This window comes from Nematostella vectensis, chromosome 7 (genome assembly GCF_932526225.1).
Source record: "Nematostella vectensis chromosome 7, jaNemVect1.1, whole genome shotgun sequence".
NCBI classification, from domain to species: domain Eukaryota; kingdom Metazoa; phylum Cnidaria; class Anthozoa; order Actiniaria; family Edwardsiidae; genus Nematostella; species Nematostella vectensis.
In genome coordinates, this window is record NC_064040.1 from 2,704,374 (window position 1) to 2,729,961 (window position 25,588).

Below are 25,588 nucleotides of genomic sequence, written 5' to 3' on the forward strand. Positions count from 1 at the left end.
TAGCAATAATCAGAAAAGAGAAATATTGGTAGATATGACGGGCCTTATTTCAAAGCATTGAAAATAGATAACAACTATGATGCAAAATTTTAATTACTCAAAGAAAAAGCGGGAAATATCAATACTTACCGATATAAAAACGACATAATATCGACTGACAGTATGCTTTCAATTTTTACTTTAGACTACTGCTTCATAAAAGGTTAAAAAAATAATACCCCCTATAGGTTGTGTAAATTCAGCTGAATTTTACGCATTCTTTACTGCTTGCTCTTTGGAGGCGGCATTTTAAAATTTTGCCTCTTGGCCGCCGAAGGCACGAGTGGTAATCGAGCGTTCATAAGTACACAAGCCACGAGTACAACATAACACACGAGTTTCGAGGTGTGGGAGCGATCTCACAAATTCTCCTCAATATGTCGTCTTACTTGAGCGCTGTGTCCGTTTCTAACTTGAAGAACCTCTTCCCTACAAAAACACACTTCTTTATATTTATAGGATACATGGCTCTTTTTATAAATCAAGGTAAAATCGATTTATTAAATCAACTGTCATATCACATCGGTTCCATTTCGAAACTGTTTTTTTCCTGTTCTAGGAATACTCGTCACTGCTACAAAAGACAAGAACAATCGCTATCATTACAATACTACCACTGTTGTGTTATTCACGGAAGTTGTCAAGCTATTTGCGGCCTGTTTTCTGCAATTACAAGAGTGAGAATTGATAAGTATATTATCCGGCAAACAAAGAGGAACTTCGCATGATAGGTCAAGCAAATCTTAGAACTGATGTAAAAGAACCTAGGGGATTGGAGGGAGGGAGCAACCATAGATAATATCGAACATTTGGCGACTCTTTAGTGAGAGAAGACAGCTTTTGGGCAGCCATCTATAGCTAAGCACGTGATATTTGTTTCACCTGAATGCTGTGCTCATTGAGCATGACAATACAAGCTAGACTACAGGATTCAGGGCCACATCCAAACCTATTTGCATTTCCTCCTATTATTTCCTGTATTCTGAAGTCGCTCCACAATACATCTTGTTAAATTAAGCTATTCACTAACCATCCGATTTGCTCCCCAGGTCGACCCCCCGTGAGTTTCTCACGCACATCAAAGACAATATCAAAGGTAGTTTATGTGCTCCAAACCAAACTACTAGTCTACTACTACTACTAGTCTACACATATAATGTGTAGAACGGAGACTTGATCCTAGGTACAGAACATTACAAGATTACTTACTGTTTTAGTAAAGTGGGGAGGGGTGGTTGGACAACCCTCGCCTATGCCTCCCCCCCCCCCAAAAAAAAAAAGAAAGAAAGAACAGGCTGACTAACACAATAATGTCAGTGTTCTCCCCAGGATTTCCCACCAAATGACAAATGAAAAATAAATAACAAATGACAAAAAAAACAGTGTTGTTTTCAATCAATTATTTCATTGTCAAACTTTTAAAAATGGGTCATAATATGAATATATGACATATGATTTATATATGGTATTAAACAAAAAGCAGACATAACTTTCATTAGTATATAAAACTTGGGAACCTCGCAAGAACAAGCGATTTGATTGGTTTAGAAACTCGGAATAAAATGGAATATACGCCTCCTAGGAGGGTGTAACACCTGATTTGCAAGTGTTTCTGAAAAGAAAATTGCTCTAAAGCTCGTTTTATATACTAAAACAATTAGCAGAAAGTGGCTTTTGCCTCTTGGTAGATATTTGGACAATATCCACCTCAATGGAAATGGTATAATTGTTAATTATATTTTAAAAAGGTTGATGTACCATATTTACCAGCGTATAATGCACACCCATGTATAATCCACACCACAATTTTCAAGGCCTTTTTAAAAAAAAATTGAAAACATGCATATGATACACACCCCAATAAAAAAAACAAGGAAATGAGAAACAACCAAAAACGAAACAGGAAGTATCAAGATAAGATAAATGTTCTGATTCACAATTCATTTTATTTATACATAATAGTATGGTAAATGCTTTTCTACATCTGAACTTGAAGGTGATAATCACTTTGAACCTCTTAGGCATTTAAGCAGCGCATCTTAGCACAACTGTAAAGCTGTTATTCTCATCGCTGAACATTTGTATTTTCACATGGAACATCGAAATGCGAGCTTGTGTTTGTTCTCGGCAATTACTGCTATTTTGGATGAGGTGCAAAGAGACTAGGTCAAGTAAATTCCAACTTTGTGGACAGAAAGAAAATCATGAAGGAAGCATACATAATTGCTGTTGGCGAGTTTTTGGGCTTATTCTCTTACAAAACACATGATGAGGAAATTAAAGATATTTTTTGTTTGGAATACCTTTTACTTTTTGTTATTTTTAAGCGATTTTGTGACTGTTTCTCACCTACAATGGGATTACCTCATCTTCTTATCAATTTCCGCCTTTTTAACATACTGAGAACATTGGGTTCCACGTATAATGCGCACCCCGTTTTTTTTAGGTCATTTTGTTAGTAAAAAAAGTGCATTATACGACGGGAAATATGGTATTTAGATTGATTTGTAAAGATACTGTTCCACCCACCTCTGCCTTTATTCCACTGCCTTGAGACCCTTTACTTCTATTCATTGTAGTGTTGGGCCTGTATCTGATTCCTGCCTTCTTGTATTGCCTGTACAACAACTTGGCATTTGTGAATCTGGGTGCTTATGACCCAACTACTTACTACTTGCTGCTGCAGTTCCGTGTTGTTGTGACAGGGGTGATTTTCCAGGTAAGAATTTTTATAGCTCTTATAGCAAGCTTTGATCTTCTGACATCCTTTTTTAATGTGTTTTACGGATAATGCAAGCAAGTACAATATTGGTGCAAACTTAAAACCAGAAAATAATCACTAGTGACATTACAATTTTGAATAAAGTAATTTCGGATTGTGCAAACTGCCTAAAAAAAACTAAAGCCAGGAAAAGATACTCAAAATTTTGGATGAGCACATTAGACAAATTTGTTGAAATACATCAGATTTCGGTTGCATTACTTTATGTCAGTTCTGTATGTATATAAACCCTAGCATAACAATAATTAGCCTTTTTGCACGACTTTGACTCTGAATAATGCATACAGTATTAGTATTAGTCAATGTAATAAAGACAAAAATAAATGCTTTATTATCACCAGTTACCTATTAATTGTGGACAGCCGAATACTTCTTTAGAAATCTTTGAAGGGGGGTTTGCACAGCTGCCCATAAGGAGTCTTTTTATTTGCCAAACTGAAAATCATAAACTTGGAATTAGTAATTATGCTTTCTGAGGAATCCTTAGCAAATGTCACTTCTAAACCTCAAATATTTTTTGCCTTTGAGAAGTTGAGAATGGTTCATTTTAGATTACATGATCAGTTTTGAAATCGTATACATAGATATAAATTTCCTATATCCATTTTTACTTGATGATGGTCATATCATAATTTATTTAAGGTACTGTACTTTTTATTTCTGAAAGTCCCTTTTTTAGAGTTGCTGTAATAAATTGTGTTTGGTTTCTACAGTGTCTGTTCAGCAAGCAATTGAGTCGTATTCAGTGGGTCTCCCTACTTCTTCTCACTGCTGGATGTATCGTCAAGCAACTCAACTTTAACACCATGTCCTCTGGCCTCTCCCTAAAGCTAGACTACAATCTAGTGCTCATCCTTGTTCAAGTCTTCTGCTCATGCTTTGCCGGGGTCTACAACGAGTACCTCCTAAAGGGGCGCAGTGGCGACGCCCCTATCATGGTGCAGAATGTCTTTATGTATGTTGATTCCATACTGTGTAACATCCTAGTCCTCGTCTATGGCGGGTCACTACAGGAAGCCTTCACCAAAGAGAGCCTGCTGTCTATCATGCAGTTCAAAGTGCTTGGGATCATAGCCAACAACGCAGGGATCGGAATCGTCACCTCTCTGTTCCTCAAACGCCTGAATTCCATTCTCAAGACATTTGCAAGTGCCCTAGAGCTTATGTTTACCGCAGTGTTAGCCTGGATTATTTTCGGCATCCCAATCAACATCCTGACATTCGTTGCAATCGTCATAGTCTCCTATGCCACTATATTGTACTCTCAGAACCCTGTAGACAACACAAAGCCAGAGCCGGCTGCTGAGAAGTTGGCCAAAGATGCAGGTGTGTGATATAGTGACATTTGTATTTGTAAAGAAAAGTGATTTCTACAGTAGGTAGGTGCATTTTAAGGATTAACTGAAGGGGGGGGGGGGGGGGGGGGGGTGCACAGTCATAGGAGAGATTTAGCCAATAAGCATGTGAGAGTCATAGCTTTGGTTGACACATTCAGTTGCAAATGAAAGCTTTGATTGACACATTCATTAAAAGAAGGATTCCGTCATGTTCAGTTGCAAATGGAAGCTTTGATTGACACATTCATTTGGCTTTAACAGCGAACATCACACTGTAGAACTTGCTGTTAGTTACAAAAGAAATTACCATACTCTCTGGAGTGACATACGGTAAAGTCCTCCCATACTCTCTGGAGTGACATACGTCCACTTATACTTTATTGGGAGAGCTGCTGTTTGTTCTGGTTTTGAATGTGGTTCCTGTGGTCTCTCAGATTTTATTCATGTTTTGGAAAGGCCTTTAAAATGTCCTAAATTTTGAAAAAGTTAATGATCTTATTTTTCTCAAATTTCATATAAATGTTTAGACTAGTGAAGGTTGTGCTATGATTGTTACTGACAAAATTTGTATGTGCAACTAGTATTACGGAATCACTAGTCTTGGTTATTCCTGTTCCTGTAATTTCAAAGTGTATTGTTTAAATAATTTAATAAAACATCAAGAAATCTTTATCTCTGATAACTGATACTAAATATTGAATGCATGGGGTTCTGCTGTGATCGATGCTATTTATGGGGATTTTTTTATAAATTTGCAAGTTAGCAAGTTATTACCATGAAAGTGCAGATTCAAACTTTGTCACATTTTTGCGGACGAGAATTTTTCAGATAGGTATGTTTTACTAGAGGTACCCGGATTTCAGCTAGCTTTCGAGACTCACAAATTTTTTAATGTTGCTACTATAAGATAAAGTTTAAAACCAGGGATGGCTCAGTGTTTTAGCGCTTCAGAGCATGTGGCCACGGATGAAATGTACAGTATGTGAGCACACCAGAAGCTTATGTTTCTCAGGTCCAGAATGAGCTAATGTGCATAGGATAACTGTGAAGTGCTTAGAGCATTGTTGATACTGTATTAGCCATATATAAATGCTATGTATTTTATTTTATTATTTTTACTTTATTGGAAAAAGGCATATACCTTTCAAACGTCTAAAAATCCATTCTCCTTGTCGATAAAGTCGACTTTTTTGAGTTTGCTCTTTAGGGTGCTGGAACTAAATTTTGAATCAGTTTAGTTTTATCACCTCAGTGAAGAAAAAAATCCAGCCCAGGGAAGATTAGGTAACAATGCACCCCCATTTCCTGCTTTACCCCCTTTTACCCTTTGGATCTATTTCCAACTGTGTCTTGATGATGATACTTAGCAGATTCCCAACTGATGAGATTTTATTCTTGTCCAGAAAAAGACAAAATCTTCATTGGCCATAACAGCCACCGGTTTAAATTTCCTGGACTTTAGAGCCCCACCCTTAATGTTTCCAATTCCGTTAAAGGAGAGGTGGATTTTTTTTTCTTAAATTGCACAATCCAATGGCTAAGGTACCTTCTGCTTTTTGTAATTTCAGTTTTTATTTTCAATGTCAGAAAGCACGAATCCAGAGGCTACAGAGAAAGTGTGATGGGTAGAACCACTTGGGCCGATGCGACGTACTCATCTTTTTACATGAAGCACTACAGGATGCAACAGATATTTAGATTATAACAAACAGACAAATGACAGATTATAACCTATCTATAAACTTGTATGGCCTTATATCCATAGAGACTTTTTGGGGCAAGGGTAGGAGTTTGTAGAGAAAAACCGCAGGTCTTTTGTCTCATCCTCCAATTTCATGCAGGACACCGCTTACTCAAACTCGGATAGCTGGAATTATCCCTGATAATTACCCTACCCCGGGTGTTACGAACAGGGCCGTAGCAGGATAATTACCTTACCAGGGTGTTACGAGCAGGGCCGTAGCAGGATAATTACCTTACCCCGGGTGTTACGAACAGGGCCGTAGCAGGATCATTACCTTACCCCCGGTGTTACGAACAGGGCCGTAGCAGGATAATTTCCTTACCCCGGGTGTTACGAACAAGGCCGTAGCAGTATTATTACCTTACCTCGGGTGTTACGAACAGGGCCGTAGCAGGATAATTATCTTACCCCGGGTGTTACGAACAGGGCCGTAGCAGGATAATTACCTTACCCCGGGTGTTACGAACAGGGCCGTAGCAGGATAATTACCTTACCCGGGTGTTACGAGCAGGGCCGTAGCAGGATAATTACCTTACCCCGGGTGTAACGAACAGGGCCGTAACAGGATCATTACCTTACCCCCGGTGTTACGAACAGGGCCGTAGCAGGATAATTTCCTTACCCCGGGTGTTACGAACAAGGCCGTAGCAGTATAATTACCTTACCTCTGGTGTTACGAACAGGGGGTTTAGCAGGATAATTATCTTACCCCGGGTGTTACGAACAGGGCCGTAGCAGGATAATTACCTTACCCCGGGTGTTACGAACAGGGCCGTAGCAGGATAATTTCCTTACCCCGGGTGTTACGAACAAGGCCGTAGCAGGATAATTACCTTACCCCGGGTGTTACGAACAGGGCCGTAGCAGTATAATTACCTTACCCCGGGTGTTACGAACAGGGCCGTAGCAGGATAATTACCTTACCCCGGGTGTTACGAACAGGGCCGTAGCAGGATAATTTCCTTACCCCGGGTGTTACGAACAGGGCCGTAGCAGGATAATTACCTTACCCCGGGTGTTACGAACAGGGCCGTAGCAGGATAATTACCTTACCCCCGGTGTTACGAACATGGCCGTAGCAGGATAATTTCCTTACCCTGGGTGTTACGAACAGGGCCGTAGCAGGATAATTACCTTACCCCGGGTGTTACTAACAGGACCGTAGCAGGATAATTACCTTACCCCGGGTGTTACGAACAGGACCGTAGCAGGATAATTACCTTACCCCGGGTGTTACGAACAGGACCGTAGCAGGATAATTACCTTACCCCGGGTGTTACGAACAGGGCCGTAGCAGGATAATTTCCTTACCCCGGGTGTTACGAACAGGGCCGTAGCAGGATAATTACCTTACCCCGGGTGTTACGAACAGGGCCGTAGCAGTATAATTACCTTACCTCTGGTGTTACGAACAGGGGGTTTAGCAGGATAATTATCTTACCCCGGGTGTTACGAACAGGGCCGAAGCAGTATAATTACCTTACCTCGGGTGTTACGAACAGGGCCGTAGCAGGATAATTACCTTACCCCGGGTGTTACGAATAGGGCCGTAGCAGGATAATTACCTTACCCCCGGTGTTACGAACAGGGCCGTAGCAGGATAATTTCCTAACCCCGGGTGTTACGAACAGGGCCGTAGCAGGATAATTACCTTACCCCGGGTGTTACGAACTGGGCCTTAGCAGGATAATTACCTTACCCCGGGTGTTACGAACAGGGCCGTAGCAGGATAATTACCTTACCCCGGGTGTTACGAACAGGGCCGTAGCAGGATAATTTCCTTACCCCGGGTGTTACGAACAGGGCCGTAGCAGGATAATTACCTTACCCCGGGTGTTACGAACAGGGCCGTAGCAGGATAATTACCTTACCCCGGGTAAGGGCCGTAGCAGGGGTTGGGGATTGTGAGGCAAGTAACCTCCCCACCCCGCCTTTCCTTCAAATGTGCCATCGAAACTGCCTGCTTCAGCTCTGACCTAATTTGAATAAGGTAATAATCTTAAAAGGTCATATAAGGTTATTTATTATAAGAGAAATGTAATTTTCTTTACGTGCCTACATTGAGTTTTGAAACCCGAGGTGTTTCTTGTTTGGGAGAATTCGAGAGCAGATCAGTGGAGGATGAGACCACAGGTCGAGTCGAGTCGATGTACCCTGTATATACCCCGTATGTACCCCGTATGTTCTCCTAAGGGAGCGCCCACCGCCGGAGGAGGAGAAGGAATGGGCGGGGGAGGAGAAGGAATGGATGATGAGGAGGAATGGATGAGAAGGAGGAATGGATGAGGAGGAGGAATGGATGAGGAGGAGGAATGGATGAGAAGGAGGAATGGATGAGGAGGAGGAATGGATGAGGAGAAGGAATGGATGAGGAGGAGGAATGGATGAGGAGGAGGAATGGATGATGAGGAGGAATGGATGAGAAGGAGGAATGGATGAGAAGGAGGAATGGATGAGGAGGAGGAATGGATGAGGAGGAGGAATGGATGAGAAGGAGGAATGGATGAGGAGGAGGAATGGATGAGGAGGAGGAATGGATGAGGAGAAGGAATGGATGAGAAGGAGGAATGGATGAGAAGGAGGAATGGATGAGAAGGAGGAATGGATTAGGAGGAGGAGGAATGGATGAGGAGGAGGAATGGATGAGAAGGAGGAATGGATGAGGAGGAGGAATGGATGAGGAGGAGGAATGGATGAGGAGGAGGAATGGATGAGAAGGAGGAATGGATGAGAAGGAGGAATGGATGAGGAGGAGGAATGGATGAGGAGGAGGAATGGATGAGAAGGAGGAATGGATGAGGAGGAGGAATGGATGAGAAGGAGGAATGGATGAGGAGGAGGAATGGATGAGAAGGAGGAATGGATGATGAGGAGGAATGGATGATGAGGAGGAATGGATGAGGAGAAGGAATGGATGATGAGGAGGAATGGATGAGAAGGAGGAATGGATGATGAGGAGGAATGGATGAGGAGGAGGAATGGATGAGGAGGAGGAATGGATGATGAGGAGGAATGGATGAGAAGGAGGAATGGATGAGAAGGAGGAATGGATGAGGAGGAGGAATGGATGAGGAGGAGGAATGGATGAGAAGGAGGAATGGATGAGGAGGAGGAATGGATGAGGAGAAGGAATGGATGAGGAGGAGGAATGGATGAGAAGGAGGAATGGATGAGAAGGAGGAATGGATGAGGAGGAGGAATGGATGAGGAGGAGGAATGGATGAGGAGGAGGAATGGATGAGGAGGAGGAATGGATGAGGAGGAGGAATGGATGAGAAGGAGGAATGGATGAGGAGGAGGAATGGATGAGAAGGAGGAATGGATGAGAAGGAGGAATGGATGAGAAGGAGGAATGGATGAGAAGGAGGAATGGATGAGAAGGAGGAATGGATGAGGAGGAGGAATGGATGAGAAGGAGGAATGGATGAGGAGGAGGAATGGATGAGAAGGAGGAATGGATGAGGAGAAGGAATGGATGAGAAGGAGGAATGGATGAGAAGGAGGAATGGATGAGAAGGAGGAATGGATGAGAAGGAGGAATGGATGAGGAGGAGGAATGGATGAGAAGGAGGAATGGATGAGGAGGAGGAATGGATGAGAAGGAGGAATGGATGAGAAGGAGGAATGGATGATGAGGAGGAATGGATGAGGAGGAGGAATGGATGAGAAGGAGGAATGGATGATGAGGAGGAATGGATGAGAAGGAGGAATGGATGAGGAGGAGGAATGGATGAGAAGGAGGAATGGATGAGGAGGAGGAATGGATGAGGAGGAGGAATGGATGAGAAGGAGGAATGGATGAGGAGGAGGAATGGATGAGGAGGAGGAATGGATGAGGAGAAGGAATGGATGAGAAGACTGAGCATAGCGCGCTATCTGTGTAAGAATAGTTAAATTAAAAACATCATGTTGGACGATGTCGTTCACAAGGCAGTGGGCCCTATGGTGAAACAACTCAAACAACGTCGATATAGGCTTCGATCGAGAAACATTCCACTTTTCCCCGAATTTCAGGATGGTTTCAGAATAAGTATGGGTTCATAGCTCCCCTGGTGGTGTTAAGCAAAAGTGATCATCCAAGCGATTTATTTACTGTTGTGTTTAGGCCTACAGCTATTGCCTCTATTCTCCATATATTGCTTTTATCCCCCCTTACACTTCTTAGTCCATTGTTTCGACTCCTAACTCCGAGTCTATTGATCTTACTCCTCCAAGTCCATTGTTTCGACTCCCCCCAACTCCTTCGAGTCTATTGTTCTTACTCTTCCAAGTCCATTGTTTCGACTCCTCCCAACTCCTTCGAGTCTATTGATCTTACTCCTCCAAGTCATTGTTTCGACTCCTCCCAACTCCTTCGAGTCTATTAATCTTACTCCTTCGAGTCTATTGTTCTTACTCTTCCAAGTCCATTGTTTCGACTCCTCCCAACTCCTTCTAGTCTATTGTTCTTACTCCTCTAAGTCCATTGTTTCGACTCCTCCCAACTCCTTCGAGTCTATTGATCTTACTCCTTCGAGTCTATTGTTCTTACTCTTCCAAGTCCATTGTTTCGACTCCCCCCAACTCCTTCTAGTCTATTGTTCTTACTCCTCCAAGTCCATTGTTTCGACTCCTCCCAACTCCTTCAAGTCTATTGTTCTTACTCTTCCAAGTCCATTGTTACGACTCCTCCCAACTCCTTCGAGTTTATTGATCTTACTCCTTCTAGTCTATTGTTCTTACTCTTCCAAGTCCATTGTTTCGACTCCTCCTAGTCTATTGTTCTTAGTCCTCCAAGTCCATTGTTTCGACTCCTCCCAACTCTTTCTAGTGGTCGTGGTGGTGGCGGCGGCGGCGGCGGTGGTGGTGGTGGGGGTGGTTTTTCTTTTTTTAACGGCAGAAACCGATCAGATAGTGTTGGTAGGTGTGTGTATAGGTGTTATGTGCCATTACTTTCGAAATTTGGTGGTGTCCCCCCTGACAATGGCCGAAAAACCTCCATGATGGTCGATTTATCAACAAGCCATAACTCCCCCCTGGAAACCGGGGGTATCTTAAATTTTGATAAAAGGTAGCTCTGGCCTTACAAAACTATGGTGCCAAGTTTCATTGAATTTGAACACTCTCATATGAGAATATTGATGATATTGTATAAGACCCTATGGGAAGTGTTTACCTCAGCTAGAATTGACTTTTTTGTAAAAAAGCAAATTTTCGAAAAAAGAACCCTTGATTTATGGTTGAAGATGTAAAGCTATAGCAACCAAATTTGAAGGGTGGTTATAACTTGCAAAGATCTCTATGTGCTGTGAAGCACAATTGTTGCGGTGCGCATGCGCATGCGCAAGTCGAATTATCAACACACAGAAAATGTTGTTTTTACAAGAAAAACTTGTTATTTATGGACGATTTTATCCTTAAGAATAAATAATGAACCATTCTACCAGACACCGTTCAAATTAGATCATTATCGTCTTTAGTTTTTCAGATGATTTTCGTGGATCACATGCTAATGTTGATAAATCGAATTGAGGCTTTAACCAAGCAATAAACTTAGTTAAGTTACAAGGTCTGTATCAGTGCTAGGTCTTTAAAGGTTACTCCCCAACCTGACAGCTAACCTCAATTTTCGGGTTTCAACGAGTTTCAACGACATTATTAGCTGAAAATTGTGACTTTGTAACTATTTAATATCCGTTTTACAACACCATCAATACGTGACCGAATTCTTTGACAACTATAACTGCAGTAAAAAGATATGTGACTAGTGACGACCTGTTAAGAGCCTGAAGGTCTTGGAACAGGACGGTACATTACACATTCATACATGCATACATACAAGAATAGTGTCATTAAAAGTGCCTTAGTACTCTTTTCTCGTGATTTTAAAATTATCATTATCTTGTCATCACTGGCGAGGCCGGAGGTGTTTGTCCCGCGCTACACACTTTACACAATTAATGGAACCCCGTGTTCCTTTCTGTTCTTTCTTTGTTTGCTTTTAGTTATTTTACAGAACAAGAGTAATAGAAAATATTAGTAATAAGGAATCGACATATATAACAAACAAAGTTTTCTTTTGCGGAAAAGGCTAAAGAGAAACCACGGGACTTCGGCTTACACGTAACAGGAAAGGTTAATCTATACACCCGGCCTAACCCTCGGGGTTTCCACCGAAGTTGTAGCCCTCTGTTTAACTCTAACTCTCCTTGGCTACGTTTTCAGGTCATTCACCAGGGGTGGATCTAGCTTTTCTCTAAAGGGGGGTTTGGCTCAGTGATAAAGGGGGGAGGGGGTAATTTTTTTTGTTACATATGGCTTTCTGGCAGCCATATGGAGGGGGGGGGGGTTAGACCCAAAAAACCCTCCCCCTATATCAGCTACTGTTCATTGTAGAGCCCCTGCAGCTTTGAGTAGGTTTGTGTAGTTTCTAACTCAATAAAGCGGAGAAAAGTACGCATGGTACTATACTAAAGACTAGATTTACTTTGCAAAGAAAAGTAGATAGTACCTAGTGTTACCCGATTTCGTCTGGAGGCGCGTCTACAAGGTTAGGTTTCAAGCTCTATGCATCTCCACTAACTATATAAGTGGAAATAGGCTGTTCAACCAACACACACACATACATTTTATTTTTATATCATTATATATAATGTCTCTTTCTCGAGTTGGAACCATGTGATGATTGCTAAAATTTGTCGGAAAGGTGTCGTGCAGCGATAGATGAATTCCTTATTTAGCATCTAGATGTGTAATCTGTATGGATAGTAAGTTTCTAAAAATGGGTAACACCTTTACTGGTCATACTATGGGAAAGACATGCGTTAGTACCAACCATGACCTGCACTAAAACAGTGATATAAATGTTGTTTGTCTGCTCTCTGAAAGGAGTTTGCGATTTCCAATATGTAGGCTCTGCTAAAACCAAGTTTCAGATACGCTTTGATAACCATAAAAGTAAAATAGTTAACCAAAAGAAAAAATCAGTGGCTGAGAGGCAGGCCTGTATCACCGCTTAATGTAACAACTGCCGCTTAATGTAACACTAAAGCTTAATCTAACAAAAATTTCTGCTTAATGTAACACTAACGCTTAATCTAACAAAAATCGCCGCTTAATGTAACTAAAATCGCCGCTTAATGTAACAATAAATCAACGCTTAATGTAATAAAACAGTTAACGCTTAATGTAACAAAATCGCCGCATAATGTAACACTAACGCTTCATGTAACAAAAATCGCCGCTTAATGTAACACTAACGCTTAATGTAACAACAAATCAACGCTTAATGTAATAAAACAGTTAAAGCTTAATGTAACAAATTTTCAACGCTTAATGTAATAACGGGCTTAACGCTTAATGTAAGAACACTCGACGCTTAATGTAATAACCAAAAATTTAACTAAGGACGAAACTACTCATATCTCATCATTGAAACATCGTCGGACAACCCTAAACAGTCATTTGAGGTGTGACGTCATCGATGACGTCATTAAACGAAAATACTCATATCTCGGGATAGAAACATCGTCGGGCAACCACACTTGGAGAATGTCATGTAAGTGTCAAGGGGGGGATGGTCATGTGAGGTGTGACGTCATCGATGACGTCATTAAAACGAAGTTACTCATATCTCACGATAGAAACATCTTCGGACAACCAAAGTTGGAGGATGTCATGTAGGTGTCAAGGGGGGATTGTCACGTGATATGTGATATCACCGAAGAAGTACTTATGAACAAAAATACTCATCATCGGACAATACAAAGAGCAAATTCATCTTCCACAACGTTGTCGAGCCTCGAACTTTTCATAACTGCCTCTCCTTGAAAGAAAAGCTGCTTTTTGCAGTCTTCTTCTGCTACGGAGAACAAATTCCGATTCCTCCACAATCGAACGCGTGCAGACTTCTGCGCTCTCGAACGCTCTGCAACTGGCACCTCCCTTGTCTTCACAGAGGTCGACAAGTGTTTCATAGGTTTCGTCATCGGCGGCTCGCAGTTGCCGTTTCCGTACAGCATCAGTGGCGCATACTTGCCAAACAATCGCAGCGATAGCCATAAATAGTCTACCCATTTTGGCAATAAGTCCGCTGTAAAGAAGCGCGAGGCCCTATCACTAGGATAACATGCTCCGGAAGCTAGCGAAAACCGACGGAAGCTACACAAAGGAAGCGCCATCACGGGTGCTTACTGGAGTGTAACGCTTATTTTAACTTTTGCCAGGATACATTACCGTCAAAGAAATGATAATGTTCTATTTTTTGCATCCTTGATTATATTCAGTATTTGCCTTGGGGGAGGAATAGGGGAAAGGGGGCGGTTCAACCACCGGTTTTAAAGTTTAGCCCCTGTGCCAGTCAAATTACAAGAAACGAAAAAAGCCGCAGTATTGAAAATACACAAAATACTTTTGACTTTTTCGTATTATTTTAGCGGTAGCATTTTTTGAATCGCAATCGTTCATCGACTTGCTCGCAAGTACTCGCAATGGTCGGACAAGGGAAAGACAGGGGCTTCCCTTCTGTTTCTTATTGTTGTGCTTGTATTCGCGGTTTTGGCTACTCGCGCTGTTTTGATCGTAAACTAACAAAAACGCGAAAACCCCGAAACGCGAATCGGCAAGGAAAGTGTTAAAGACAAAGTGAAGGAAAACTTCTGCTTGCAAGGTATGGTTTGTATCACCGAAGTTACGAAATAAATACAATGTATGTTTTATTCGGTTGCCCAGGCAACTTGGTATTGACACCTACGGTCGCGTTAAACCCCCATAGGTTTGCTAAAAGCTTGTCGTATTGGTTCCTCGATGTCTTTCGACGTCTTTCGAATTCTATGGAGAAAAGCTTAGTTCATAGTCCACTAGGGTAATATGAGGATAGCTGACTGCATCATTCTTGCCATTTTCTGTGTTGCAAAGGTTCCCAAAGGTAAGTACTCCTGGAGGGATAAACAACGAACGCTCCAGAAAAAATGTGAAACAAAAAACTTCTGGAAGTTAAAAAAAAGACGTGTACAATTCCTATCTACAGTCGAAACTATAGGACAATACTCAAAAGTATGACTATCCAGTTATACATAAAGGTTAGAAACAAAAAAGAAAATTATTTTTTAACTTAAAAAAAGATTTTTAAGGGAAATTATTTGAAGTTTTTTTAACGCTTATCATAAAGGGTTACTTGAATACCATGGAATTATTTTTCAAAAACACATTTTTATTTATTTTAGGATCAATTTTGCCAAAATATCTTGCCAAAATTTGGCGTTTTGCAGTTGTTAGGCATTGACTTGTTTTATACGTGTTTTCTTAATTCTAAGGTTTCGCTGCATAAATATTTCAACATATTGGCCCCCAAATGCATGCATATACAAATACAACTGGCTTATAAGGTTAATAAGTTCTAAAAAAAATTTTCTTTGATGTGTTGCGTCCACCTTAAAGCCCCATTGGCAACCAAAGCGATTGTTGTTGTTTTGAAATAGCACCATTGTTTTGCGAGCGATTTGATTGAGGACTATAATACGCATGATTATTCACTACCGACACTGGTGCGTGTTTCATCTTGTTTTTTTTTTCTTTTTAGCAGGATCGTGTTTATAATTTACTGGATCGTGTTCAAATTTTTCTTTGTTTCGACTTTCTATGGATCGACTTTGTACGGATTGACTTTTTACGGACCGACTTTCTACGAATCGACTTTTTGCGGTTCGGCTTTTTACGGATCGACTTTTTACGGATCGACTTTTTGTCCTTCTCGACCGAATGTATACACTTGCGGGCCCGAAATGACAACATGACAGCGAGATCCGTAGAAAGTTGGTCCGTAAAAAGTCGATCCGTAAAAAGTCGATCCGTAGAAAGTTGGTCCGTAAAAAGTCGATCCGTAAAAAGTCGATCCGTAGAAAGTTGGTCCGTAAAAAGTCGATTCGTAAAAAGTCGATCCGTAGAAAGTCGATCCGTAAAAAGTCGATCCGTAAAAAGTCGATCCGTAAAAAGTCGATCCGTAAAAAGTCGATCCGTAGAAAGTCGATCCGTAAAAAGTCGATCCGTAGAAAGTCGATCCGTAAAAAGTCGAAACAACGAAACTTGAACACGATCCAGTAAAATAAAAACACGATCCTGCGAAAAATTGTCTACAATCACATGGCCCTTCTAGGGCTTCGTAGGTTAATAACCATGAAGCGAGATGTCGAGGAGAATATATGCCGAACACATAGGAAGTATATATTTCATTGCTATAATTTGCAAATTCAACTCACGACTAAACTTCTACATTTTGTTTGTTCCTCTTGCATTTTCAGTTTTGCATCGAGGTTCACCTTTGCATCGAACCTGCTATTTTCATTCCCTCTATGTGTGAATGAGTGGCTCAGAGTCTGAAAAACTTTGACTTCCAGGAAAACTAAACCCAATTCCTCTGTAGTCCTTGTGATTGTTATCACGCATATGCGTGCAAGATTCCCTATAAAGCAAGATACTGGCAGTGACACGAACGCAAAAAAGCGAAGGACAAAAGCGAAGATACTTACTTAAATTTCACGTGACCTTCGGCCTTCGGCTCTAGGTGGTTAAACCGCTTTCATATGACATCGCATAAATGCCAGCATATAAATAAATCTTAGAATTATTTGCCAGGTATTGTTCTAAAACGATAAAGTAATAACTATTTGAAACTTTGAGCCACATATCGACGATTTTAACGCGATTTTAACAACGATAGAAGAGGTTTCTTAAAAGTTTGAAACAATTTGAATACTTTATTTTTTAACGCAGCGCTAAAATAGAGCCTCGATCTTATGTAGGCTTGGTTGCTTATGGGCCTTTAAGATATCGCCTTCAAATTTCGGGATCTGATAGATAATTATGCCATGTCATAAAGTGTGTGAGGAATTTTCGATTTTTTTTCTTAAAAGAAGATAGATCCTAAGCTTATCAACGTTAAAGCCGCATTGTCACCAGTTTACAGCCAAAGAATGCGAGAATCAGGGAATTATTTTTCAAAAACACATTTTTATGTATTTTAGGAGTAATTTCGCCAAAAAACGTTTGGTCAAAATATGGCTTTTTACAGTTGTTTGGCATTGACTTGATTCATACGTGTTTTCGTGAAACATTTTCCCCATAACTCCAAGCTTTCGGTACATTTTTACTGGGATACCTGTGGTAGCCCAGTCATAAAATGCAACTGTTTTTTTTTTCTGTCGTCTCGCGATTTGCACAATGCAATTTCAAAGAACCCTTGCGCCACAAGGCGATACTTCTTATTTTAGTGTATTGATTGCGACCTTACTGGAGCCTTTTTCTTACACGAAGTATCTAGCCTACTGTCCTACGTCATCGCAACTAGTTACCAAAAACTTTTGCATAATTTAAAACTGTGTCATAGCCACCATCTTGAATTTGAGATTCCATCTCTCAGATCCAGGTTATTTGTGCAGTTGAAGGCCCTATTCGCGATTTAATAACTGCATATTTAACCATAGCCTCAATTTCTACCAAGTTATTTTGGAAAATCATCTCAGCTTGGATTGATTTCGCTGTATTTACTTGTGTTTACATTTGCGACCCAAGCACAGGTAGCCCAGGCTCACGGCGAGTGTACGTTTATTACAGAGTTTGTATGAGCGAACAAATCTCATTGAAAAAAACATGCTGATTTGAAAATAAAACAGTAGATTAACGTTGCTGCTACTCAAACCCGCCATTATTTCAAATTTTAAGCTGTTTTAGCCGCTGCGGATTTTTCCCGTCGCCTTCTGTATATAAAATAGACAAGGTTGCAAACTCCGACAGCCGCCAAATTCCAAAGTGCTCGACAAATCCACCGATCCTTTCAAAACCCAGACTCGCACGGCAAAATAAACCTCGCAGAATCACAGCACACATATTCATCTTTCCAACCATACATTTTAATCGTCTATTCGTCTCCGTTTTGCCATTTAAGCGGCGAGAATCTTTCTTTTGAATTTGAAAATATTCATGATAGCGACGCTCGATGGGCCGTTCGTGGAGAAAAATACAATACACGCCATGCCAAATTCTACTAGCCGGGAAAGGGTGCTTCGCATCAGTTTGACCTTGCCTTGTATCTCTCCGACGTCCTCCAAACCTAATTACCCCCCAACTCATAGAAAATGCCGAAATAAAATCTGTCTATTTATCATTTATCTATTTATTCATTTGTTTGTTTATTTTTCTTTCATTGTTTGCAATCAATTCTATCTATAAACGCAACGGACATCCTCGGTACCTTATATCTTACAATAAGATAATTTAGATAAATTTTTTTTTCATTTCAATTTTCGGGGGATTGGAGTGGTTTTTTTTTTAGCAAATTCCTAACGGCTTTTTCGTCCGTCGCGCCGCTTGATCAAAATGATGCGAAGCACCCGAGTCTAATTTTGAATGACGTTATGGTAGCGTTCGGCTATTTGTTTGACCTCTTAGTGCGAATGCGACTTACAAGCCAATCGATCGGCCAGGACAAAATTTGGTTGGCTGTTTGTCCCGGCCAGACAAACATTGTCCTCCTAGTGCAATTAGGCCCATAGCCAAGATAAAAATGCACATCTCCACCAGCAACCATATAATCACGAATCAAATGGGGGGGGGGGACTGGGGGGTTTCATAGAAACGAATGGGAGGCGTGGATCGCCCCTCCGGGCCTCCCAACCCCGTCTTAGGCTTGGGAGGCGCGAGTCCCACCTCCGCCCACCCAGTCCCATTCCAGGATGGGGACTTTCAGTGACACCGAAACGCGTTTCGCGTAGATTAATAATTGCTGGTTATTAATCTACGTCGGGACCACTTCGCGTAGATGGGAGTCGAGCCGCCATCTTGGATAATTGAGCTTGGTACTTCATGACATACGTTTTTAAGAGCTTTCTGACTCGCACTCTAATGAATAAAGCTGTTATGAAGTATCATGGCTATATTTTTCCAATAATGCAGTTCGAACCCCCAAGGACTTGCAATTAGACCTCCGTCTGTCCTGTGGTATACCGAGCGTTCAAAGGATGAAGTGCGGAAAAGATTATTGCGGGTGGCTAAAGGTCGGCCACGCAGACACGTGCGGTCAGAGGTGCATGGACACCTACTGCAAGGTGCACCTCCAAAGGCTACGTAAGGGCAGCCCCCTCCCCGTGCCGTGCAGCATCTGCGGCATAGGGGCAGAGGATGCGCGGCGTCGAGAGGCGCGCTCGGGGATGGTTCGCACTCGTCCTGTCTGACATCGCAGCCCGCAGTACGGGCAATTAGAGACTGGGTGGCACAAGGCATACCCAAACACTCGTCCTGTCTGACATCGCGGCCCGCGATACGGGCAATTAGAGACTGGGTGGCACAGGCATACCCAAACGCTCGTCCCGCCGGCTGTGATACGGGCAATTAGAGACTGGGTGGCACAAGGTGTACCCAAACACTCGTCCCGCCGGTTGTGATACGGGCAGTTAGAGACTGGGTGGCACAAGGTGTGCCCAAACATGGACGCTTACATAGAGGAGGTTCTCAATAGCATGCGTAACAAAGAGGCGCCCGCCGTACTGGCAGGGCTGGTCCAGAACATCCTGGACGAGGACATCCCCGACGATGTCAACTCAAGCTGCTTAAGCCGCTCGTACCGGCGAAAGTGTGGACAGAGGAAGTACGGCGCGAGTTCGACCCTTTGCTGCCGGGACGGCGGCAAAAGGGCCCAGAGAGCTTAGACCCCGAGAAGTACTATTCTCTCTTCGTCGGAGGCGCCCATCTTCGGTTCCCAAGCGTGGATGCCACTCTTCGGGGCCGAGACATAAGCGCCGGTGTTTACCAGGAGATACGAGATCTTGGTGGAGCAGGTGTTATTGCTCTAAAGCCGGTTATGCAGGGACCTGATATTAATGACGATGGCTCGGTGTGATGGGTCTCGCACGAGCGGGAGTCTCTGCGGGCAAACGCAGTGTTGCCACCGGTGCTTGAGATGGTGGACACCGACCGGCGTTACAGACTCTTTACGGTCGTTGGTAAGGCCCCCGCAGAGCCATTGGCGCCAATCACAGAGGAGGAAGGGCGCTCGGAGCACAAGATCGGTGGGTCGTTAGTCAAAAGAGGGGGCCAAATCGCAGTCGGTGCCCTGGAAGGCATCGTTGCGGGTATTTGAGAGAAAGGACGAGAGTACCTCGTCTACGTGAAATACGAGCTTCGCCCTCTACCTGAGCAAAATGGTGAGCCTGGGCCAATGTTTGAGCGAGAGGGGAGTGACGCCTTCGATAACTGTGTTGTGAGCTATGTTGCCGACTTCTTGAGGAATCGCGGCACCTCGCGCTCCCTTGGTCTAACCAAGACACGAGGCAAGATCCTCGAGCGATTTGACAAGAAGCTGGCCACTACGGGATGCACCAAAGAAGACCTCTTTGAGATGGAAAAGAAGCTCGAGGTAAAGCTAGTAGCCGTGGAAGCCCTGGGTAACGTCCTGTGGGACTCGGGGAAGTACAAGACTAAGACGAGGATCACTATCCCTTGCCACAATAACCACGCCTGGGCGGAGCTTCCGACTGAACCACCTGCGATCGCGAGCGTCCACGGCCTAGACTTCGAGGCTGAGGGGGAGCTTCGTTCGTTATGTCAGGAGAAGGCGGCGCTTCGCGCTACTAGTGCTCATTCGCTTTATAAACAGGGCGATCCCCAGAAGCACGAGGATCTGGCTGTGTGGGCGTGTTATAGTCACGCACGAAGGCAAACTGTACCGATCGGGACAAGACGGATGGGCTATAGACAGGGCGTTTACAGACGAGACTGGATATGATCCTCAATGGCTCCCTGATGACCACCCAGCCTACCAAGAGTACACCGAAGCTACGCACTCGATGGGCGGTGCAATAGGGTATCGCTTCAAGAAGTGGACCCAAAGAGAGAACATCAGGCCAACGCCTCTTAAATACAGGGACGTCTGGCGAGCGGCGCAGGTTGAGTCCAAAGTGTGGAATAGCAAGGAAAACTTAGGGGCGCAGCCTCATGCGCACATCGACATGCGTGCGGCGTACCTAGGATGCGAGGACAGTGTCTTCGGCGGCGCCTCGGACGCCATTGATCTGGTACGGAAATACGGCTTCCCAACGAACGTGTATCGTATCGCGGATGTTGTGGGACGGCCATTGAGCGAGGTTCGTCAACTGACCGGGGCCATTCAGCTGACCGAGTGGGATTTCTCTGAGGCCTGCCACCCCTACACTTCCGGGAGGGGAGGGCAGCACTTGGAGCAAAACGAGGGCTGGATCACCACGCCAGAGCTCAAGGACCTGTTAGACTCGGGTGACCTGTCATGGCCACGGCGAGGGGGGTGTTGTATAGCTTCGGAAAAAAGGACTCCATCAAGTTTCCCCACTCCATCGCGTGCCGCCACGGCGGCGAAGACTCGCAGTACCCTGAGGGTCGAGATCTCGCTGTCCGTTTCGTAGGCAAGTGCGCTCGCCATGCGGACGAGTCCTCGATCGTAGTCCGCGACCGTGAAGAAGCCGCGTATCTGACAAACCTCCTTGCGGGCACCGACCACTTACTTAACTTCGAGCATGCCGACGGGGCTCATCTGATCCAATACAAAGACGGTGTCCGGCGCTCACAATGGTACCATATCAGGGCCTTCGTCTTGGCGTACACAAACATAGCGTTGCGACGCATGTTGAGGCGGATCCCTCGCGAAGACGTCCTCCGAGTGTGCACAGATGCCATATACGCAAAGGCGGTGCCCAGTGGTGTAAAGCTCGTGGAGCGAAATCCGAGGTATGGAGAGTGGCGCCACAAGAAGCCTGGGTACGAGTGGCGACCCGAAGCAGCTTGGGGTCCGAAGAAGTCGGGGAGCTTGGCTAGGGAGCCAAGCACTGCGCCGAGTCTGCCGTGCGATCTGGTGGCCGCAACCTCTGCAAAGATGTATCTAGCCGGCCAAGGAGGATCGGGGAAGACCGAGTGGGCGGTGAGCATGTTCCTTGGCCGCAACGTTGTGGTGCTCACCCCCGAGAACGACCTCTCCCACGACCATCGCAACAACCCGCGCCTCGCGGTGAAGGCTCAAACCTACCACCACTACCTCTGCATACTAGCGGAGAAGCCGATAGAGGAGTGGAGACCTTCCGAGCTGGGACACAAACTCGACCGTCTCGCAGAAGTAATCATCATTGACAAGTGCTGTAAGGTACAGACTAAAGTGCTACGCGCCATCCTAGGGTATCCCGCCACGCGGCCGTGTCAGGTAGTGTGTTGTGGCGACTATGGGCAGGTCCCGCCGTGGGGAGATAAAGAGGGCCCTCACGATATGCTCAAGGAGTGGGCACAAGGGAACATCCGCTGGTTAGAATCCGACTACCGCTGCCTGTGTGAAGACTGCGGAAAGCCGTACAGTACATGCGACTGCGGCTCTGCGGCGCCCTCCTCCAGGCTCCACGACATAAAGGGCCGGATTTGGAGTCAGCCAGATTCCCAACAGCTTGAGGTGTTTCGAAAGGAGTTGGATGGGGTGGCGTTCGACGCGGCGATCGAGCAAGCCCACCCAAGCGATTTGTGGGTGTGCTCGACCAACAAGATGGGGGCTCTTGTTCAGCAGCGATTGGTAGAGCACCACAGGAAAAACTACCCCCGATTGCCAGCGACCATCCGCTTTGACCCCGATCCTAGCGTCGCGCATCGTTATCGCAAGCAAGGGCGGCCGGTGCCCGTGCCAGGCAAAAGGGGTGAGAAGGTCGGTGCGTACAAAGGCACGGTAGACGAGGTTCCTCTCGACGCGGTCGTTAACGGGCTTCCCCTCGAGTGGAAATACGCGGGCTGGGGGACAGTCCACCGGGTGCAGGGCAAGACTATCCAGACTCCAAGACGTTTGTTTATCATAGACCACAGCTTAGAGGGCTGGATCACGAATGCTGTATACACCGGCATCTCCCGCGTGCGGCGCGCCGACCAGATAGTCCGCGTGATCCCCCCCCCCGATAACACCCCCGGTGCCTTGGTTCCCACAGGACTGCAGGCTACGCCCAGTGAAGAGCTTATTATAGCGCGAATCAAGCAATACGCTATAGACGACAGGCAAAAGGGTCGTACAAAGCACACGGGACCGCACCACGTTCTGACGGTAGACCACGTACTCGGCATGATTGCTGACGCGGAAAAGAAGTGCACGGTCTGTGGCACTCAGCTTCTGCTTCAGGGGTACACCAAGAGTCATCCCCAATGCTTCAGTATCAACCGGCTGGACGACAGTCAGGGTCACTACAAGTGGAATGTCAGACTCACGTGCCTTAGCTGCAATAGAAGGCACAAGCGCTGATCACGCTAGCGTGGCGCTAGCGTGACGCTAGTGTGACGCTAGCGTCGCGCTACGCAACTGCGAACGCGCGAAGCCGTGCATAGAGTACGCCGTGTAATACAACACTGGCTGTCCGGGCTCCACGACCCTTTTTAGTATTGGCTATGCCTTGCTTGTCCACCACGGGTCCGTCGCTCGCCGTCGGCCCTTGTCCTGAAGGTGTTCCTCGTTTACGGCGATGTACACCTCCGTTCCTACCTCTAAGGGGACCTCTAAGGGGGGCTTTTCGGCTTTGAGAGGCACGCGACTCAGCTTTATGGCGTCTTTAGGCGCAAAGCCAGTCATGCGAGTCTTCGTTGCGTTTATGTCCGAGATGACGATTGGCAAAGGAGTAACCCACTCGAGGTTTGTCTCGCCAGATGCAAGCTCCTTCGGGTACTGCGCACGAAATAGGCGCTGTACCAGCCAGCGATGGAAAGACTCGGCAAAAGCTTGGCTCCTGTGGTGCCCTGGCTCAGCCCGTCGGACCTCCACCCCGTGGTCTGTTAGGAGCTTTGTGGTAGCACCCTTGAACTCCGTGCCGTCATCAACCATGAGGACTTTAGGCCATGTGAGAGGTCCCTCTGCATAGATGTCAGCGAGTTCGCGGGAGAGGACGGCCGCGCTCTTAGTCCTCAGTGGGCGGGCGGCTTTATATCGTTAAGCAACGCCAACGACAGTCAGGGCATACTTGTACCCGCGGTCGGTTGGCAAGAATAGCAGGTCCGACTGTTGGATACGGTTTGGTATCTGCTCCGAGAAGTGAGCATAGGTAGTCGGAGGAGGGGGTGTCTGTGTGTAGCCCCCGACGGGCTGCGAGCTTACCCACCTGCGCACTCGATCTATGGAGGCTGAGCCCTTGGGAAGTTTGGCATGCAGAGCGGTCACTCCCTGAAGCCGCCTCTGGCGTAGTATATAGGACGAAGGAACGCATCGAGTTCTTCGTCGGACATGCGCTTCGCCGACATTACGTTTCGGCAATAATGTATCGCGGTACATTGCAACAGGTGTATCAGTCTCCAACAGGCGGTTGCCGTCTGCTCGGGTAGTGCTGCACGAAGCGCTCGGTCTTTCTGAGGTCGGTAGGCCCTCGGAGAACGGCATTGGCGAACCTCTAAGCGCACTCCCTGTCTGCGCGCCACAGCTACGACACCTTCGGTGTCACCCACCCATCGACCGCACTTTCGGTATCACTCGCTTAGCAGCGGCTGCTACCTCGTGCATAGCACTCCACAGCTGGTCTGCGATCTTCTTATACGTATACGTATACGCATGCGTATACGCGCAGTATGGAAAAAGGTCGCCTAGACGCAGCGCTGGAACGGCAGCTGCATCACAGCAAGCGCTAACTGCGTAGCCGATGGCGAGAGCGCCGGCGCCAATGTACGCCAACTCGGCGTTTTTCTGCGTTTTGCTGGGGATGTAGTAGTCGGACAGCTCAGGAGCCCGCATCGACTCCAGGGATTGTTTTGGCCGGGTCTGGTTGTAGAGTTTGAGCGCGTAGTCAGTGTCGGTGAAGTTTTGCTTTGCGAGGGACCCTCTCTCGCCACTTTGAGCTTGCCAATCGAGGAATTTTTGTCGCCGCTGCTGGTAGCGTCCATAGTCTTGTTGGTATTTCTCTAGGGCCTTGTCGTGCCTCTCCTTCTCAGCTAAGGCAGGGCTCTCATCGTTCGACAGGAACTTTGCGAGGTAGTTGCCACCAACGAATGCAGTCGCGTTTAGGACTGCTGGTGTACAAGTGACGTTGCATGACGTCTGGCCCACGATGAGAGCGTTAAATGGGATGTTTTTCGGGTCCATACCGCGCTGCCGCAGTGCTTCGCGCAGAAACACGTTTCGGCGTCTGTACTCAGTATTGTATGGACTCTAGCTGTCCGTTCATAAGGTTCATTTGGGCGTCGGCCACCACAAACACGTGACAGTTTACGGTACCCGTGCCGCTCGCAGTGCGTTTTATCTCGAGGTGCACACCGTCGCGGGTGTTGACCAATCGGAGACCACCCCCATGGATAGCACTGTCGTCCGTCGTTCGAAGGTCGATCCACAGAGCAAACTTGTTATCGCCATAGAACGACTCGGGGCCGACCGCCGGGGCGGCAGGCGCTCCGCTGTGCCCCCCCCGGGGAGGGGCGGACGAACCGCGTTTTTGCCTCCCTCCAGAAATCCGTGGGGCGCAGCCCCTGGCTGAAGACCTTGTTTGGCATGCCGTCGATTGTAACGCGAACGCTCTTGATGTCGGGGTACACGAACTTCTCAGAGTCGCGAGCCCCTGCCGTGTATGGCTCCACAAAGAGGAGCAACAGACCACTCATAGACCTTCGCGGCAGGTTGTGACTCTCGTTGATTATGCTGTCCGTCTCTTTGCTAATCACGAAGGTCTTGTGAAGGTTCACTTGCTCGTAGAA

At 45.5% G+C, this 25,588-nt stretch overlaps 2 protein-coding genes across 3 annotated transcripts in view; both read left to right on the plus strand.

The window, feature by feature from the left end:
* Positions 1-213: 213 nt before the first annotated feature.
* Positions 214-7,978, plus strand: LOC5508012 (UDP-galactose transporter senju). Of its 2 annotated transcripts, none has more exons than XM_048730228.1 (6): positions 214-525; positions 599-716; positions 1,089-1,135; positions 2,619-2,758; positions 3,535-4,147; positions 5,727-7,978. In XM_048730228.1, exons 1-6 carry the CDS (start codon positions 417-419, stop codon positions 5,861-5,863), a joined length of 1,164 nt encoding a protein of 387 aa, XP_048586185.1. In that variant the 5' UTR covers positions 214-416; the 3' UTR covers positions 5,864-7,978. The 2 variants fall into 2 exon arrangements, with proteins under 2 accessions (XP_048586185.1, XP_001628633.2); XM_001628583.3 differs by having other exon boundaries at positions 219-525; positions 5,746-7,978.
* A 6,654-nt stretch (positions 7,979-14,632) lies between these two features.
* LOC5508021 (lactadherin) overlaps positions 14,633-25,588 on the plus strand; it is a 31,535-nt gene continuing 20,579 nt past the window's right edge. The window contains exon 1 of the mRNA XM_001628582.3: positions 14,633-14,807. Coding sequence (XP_001628632.2) covers positions 14,750-14,807 — 58 coding nt within the window. The 5' untranslated portion in view covers positions 14,633-14,749. The remainder of the gene's footprint in view (positions 14,808-25,588) is intronic.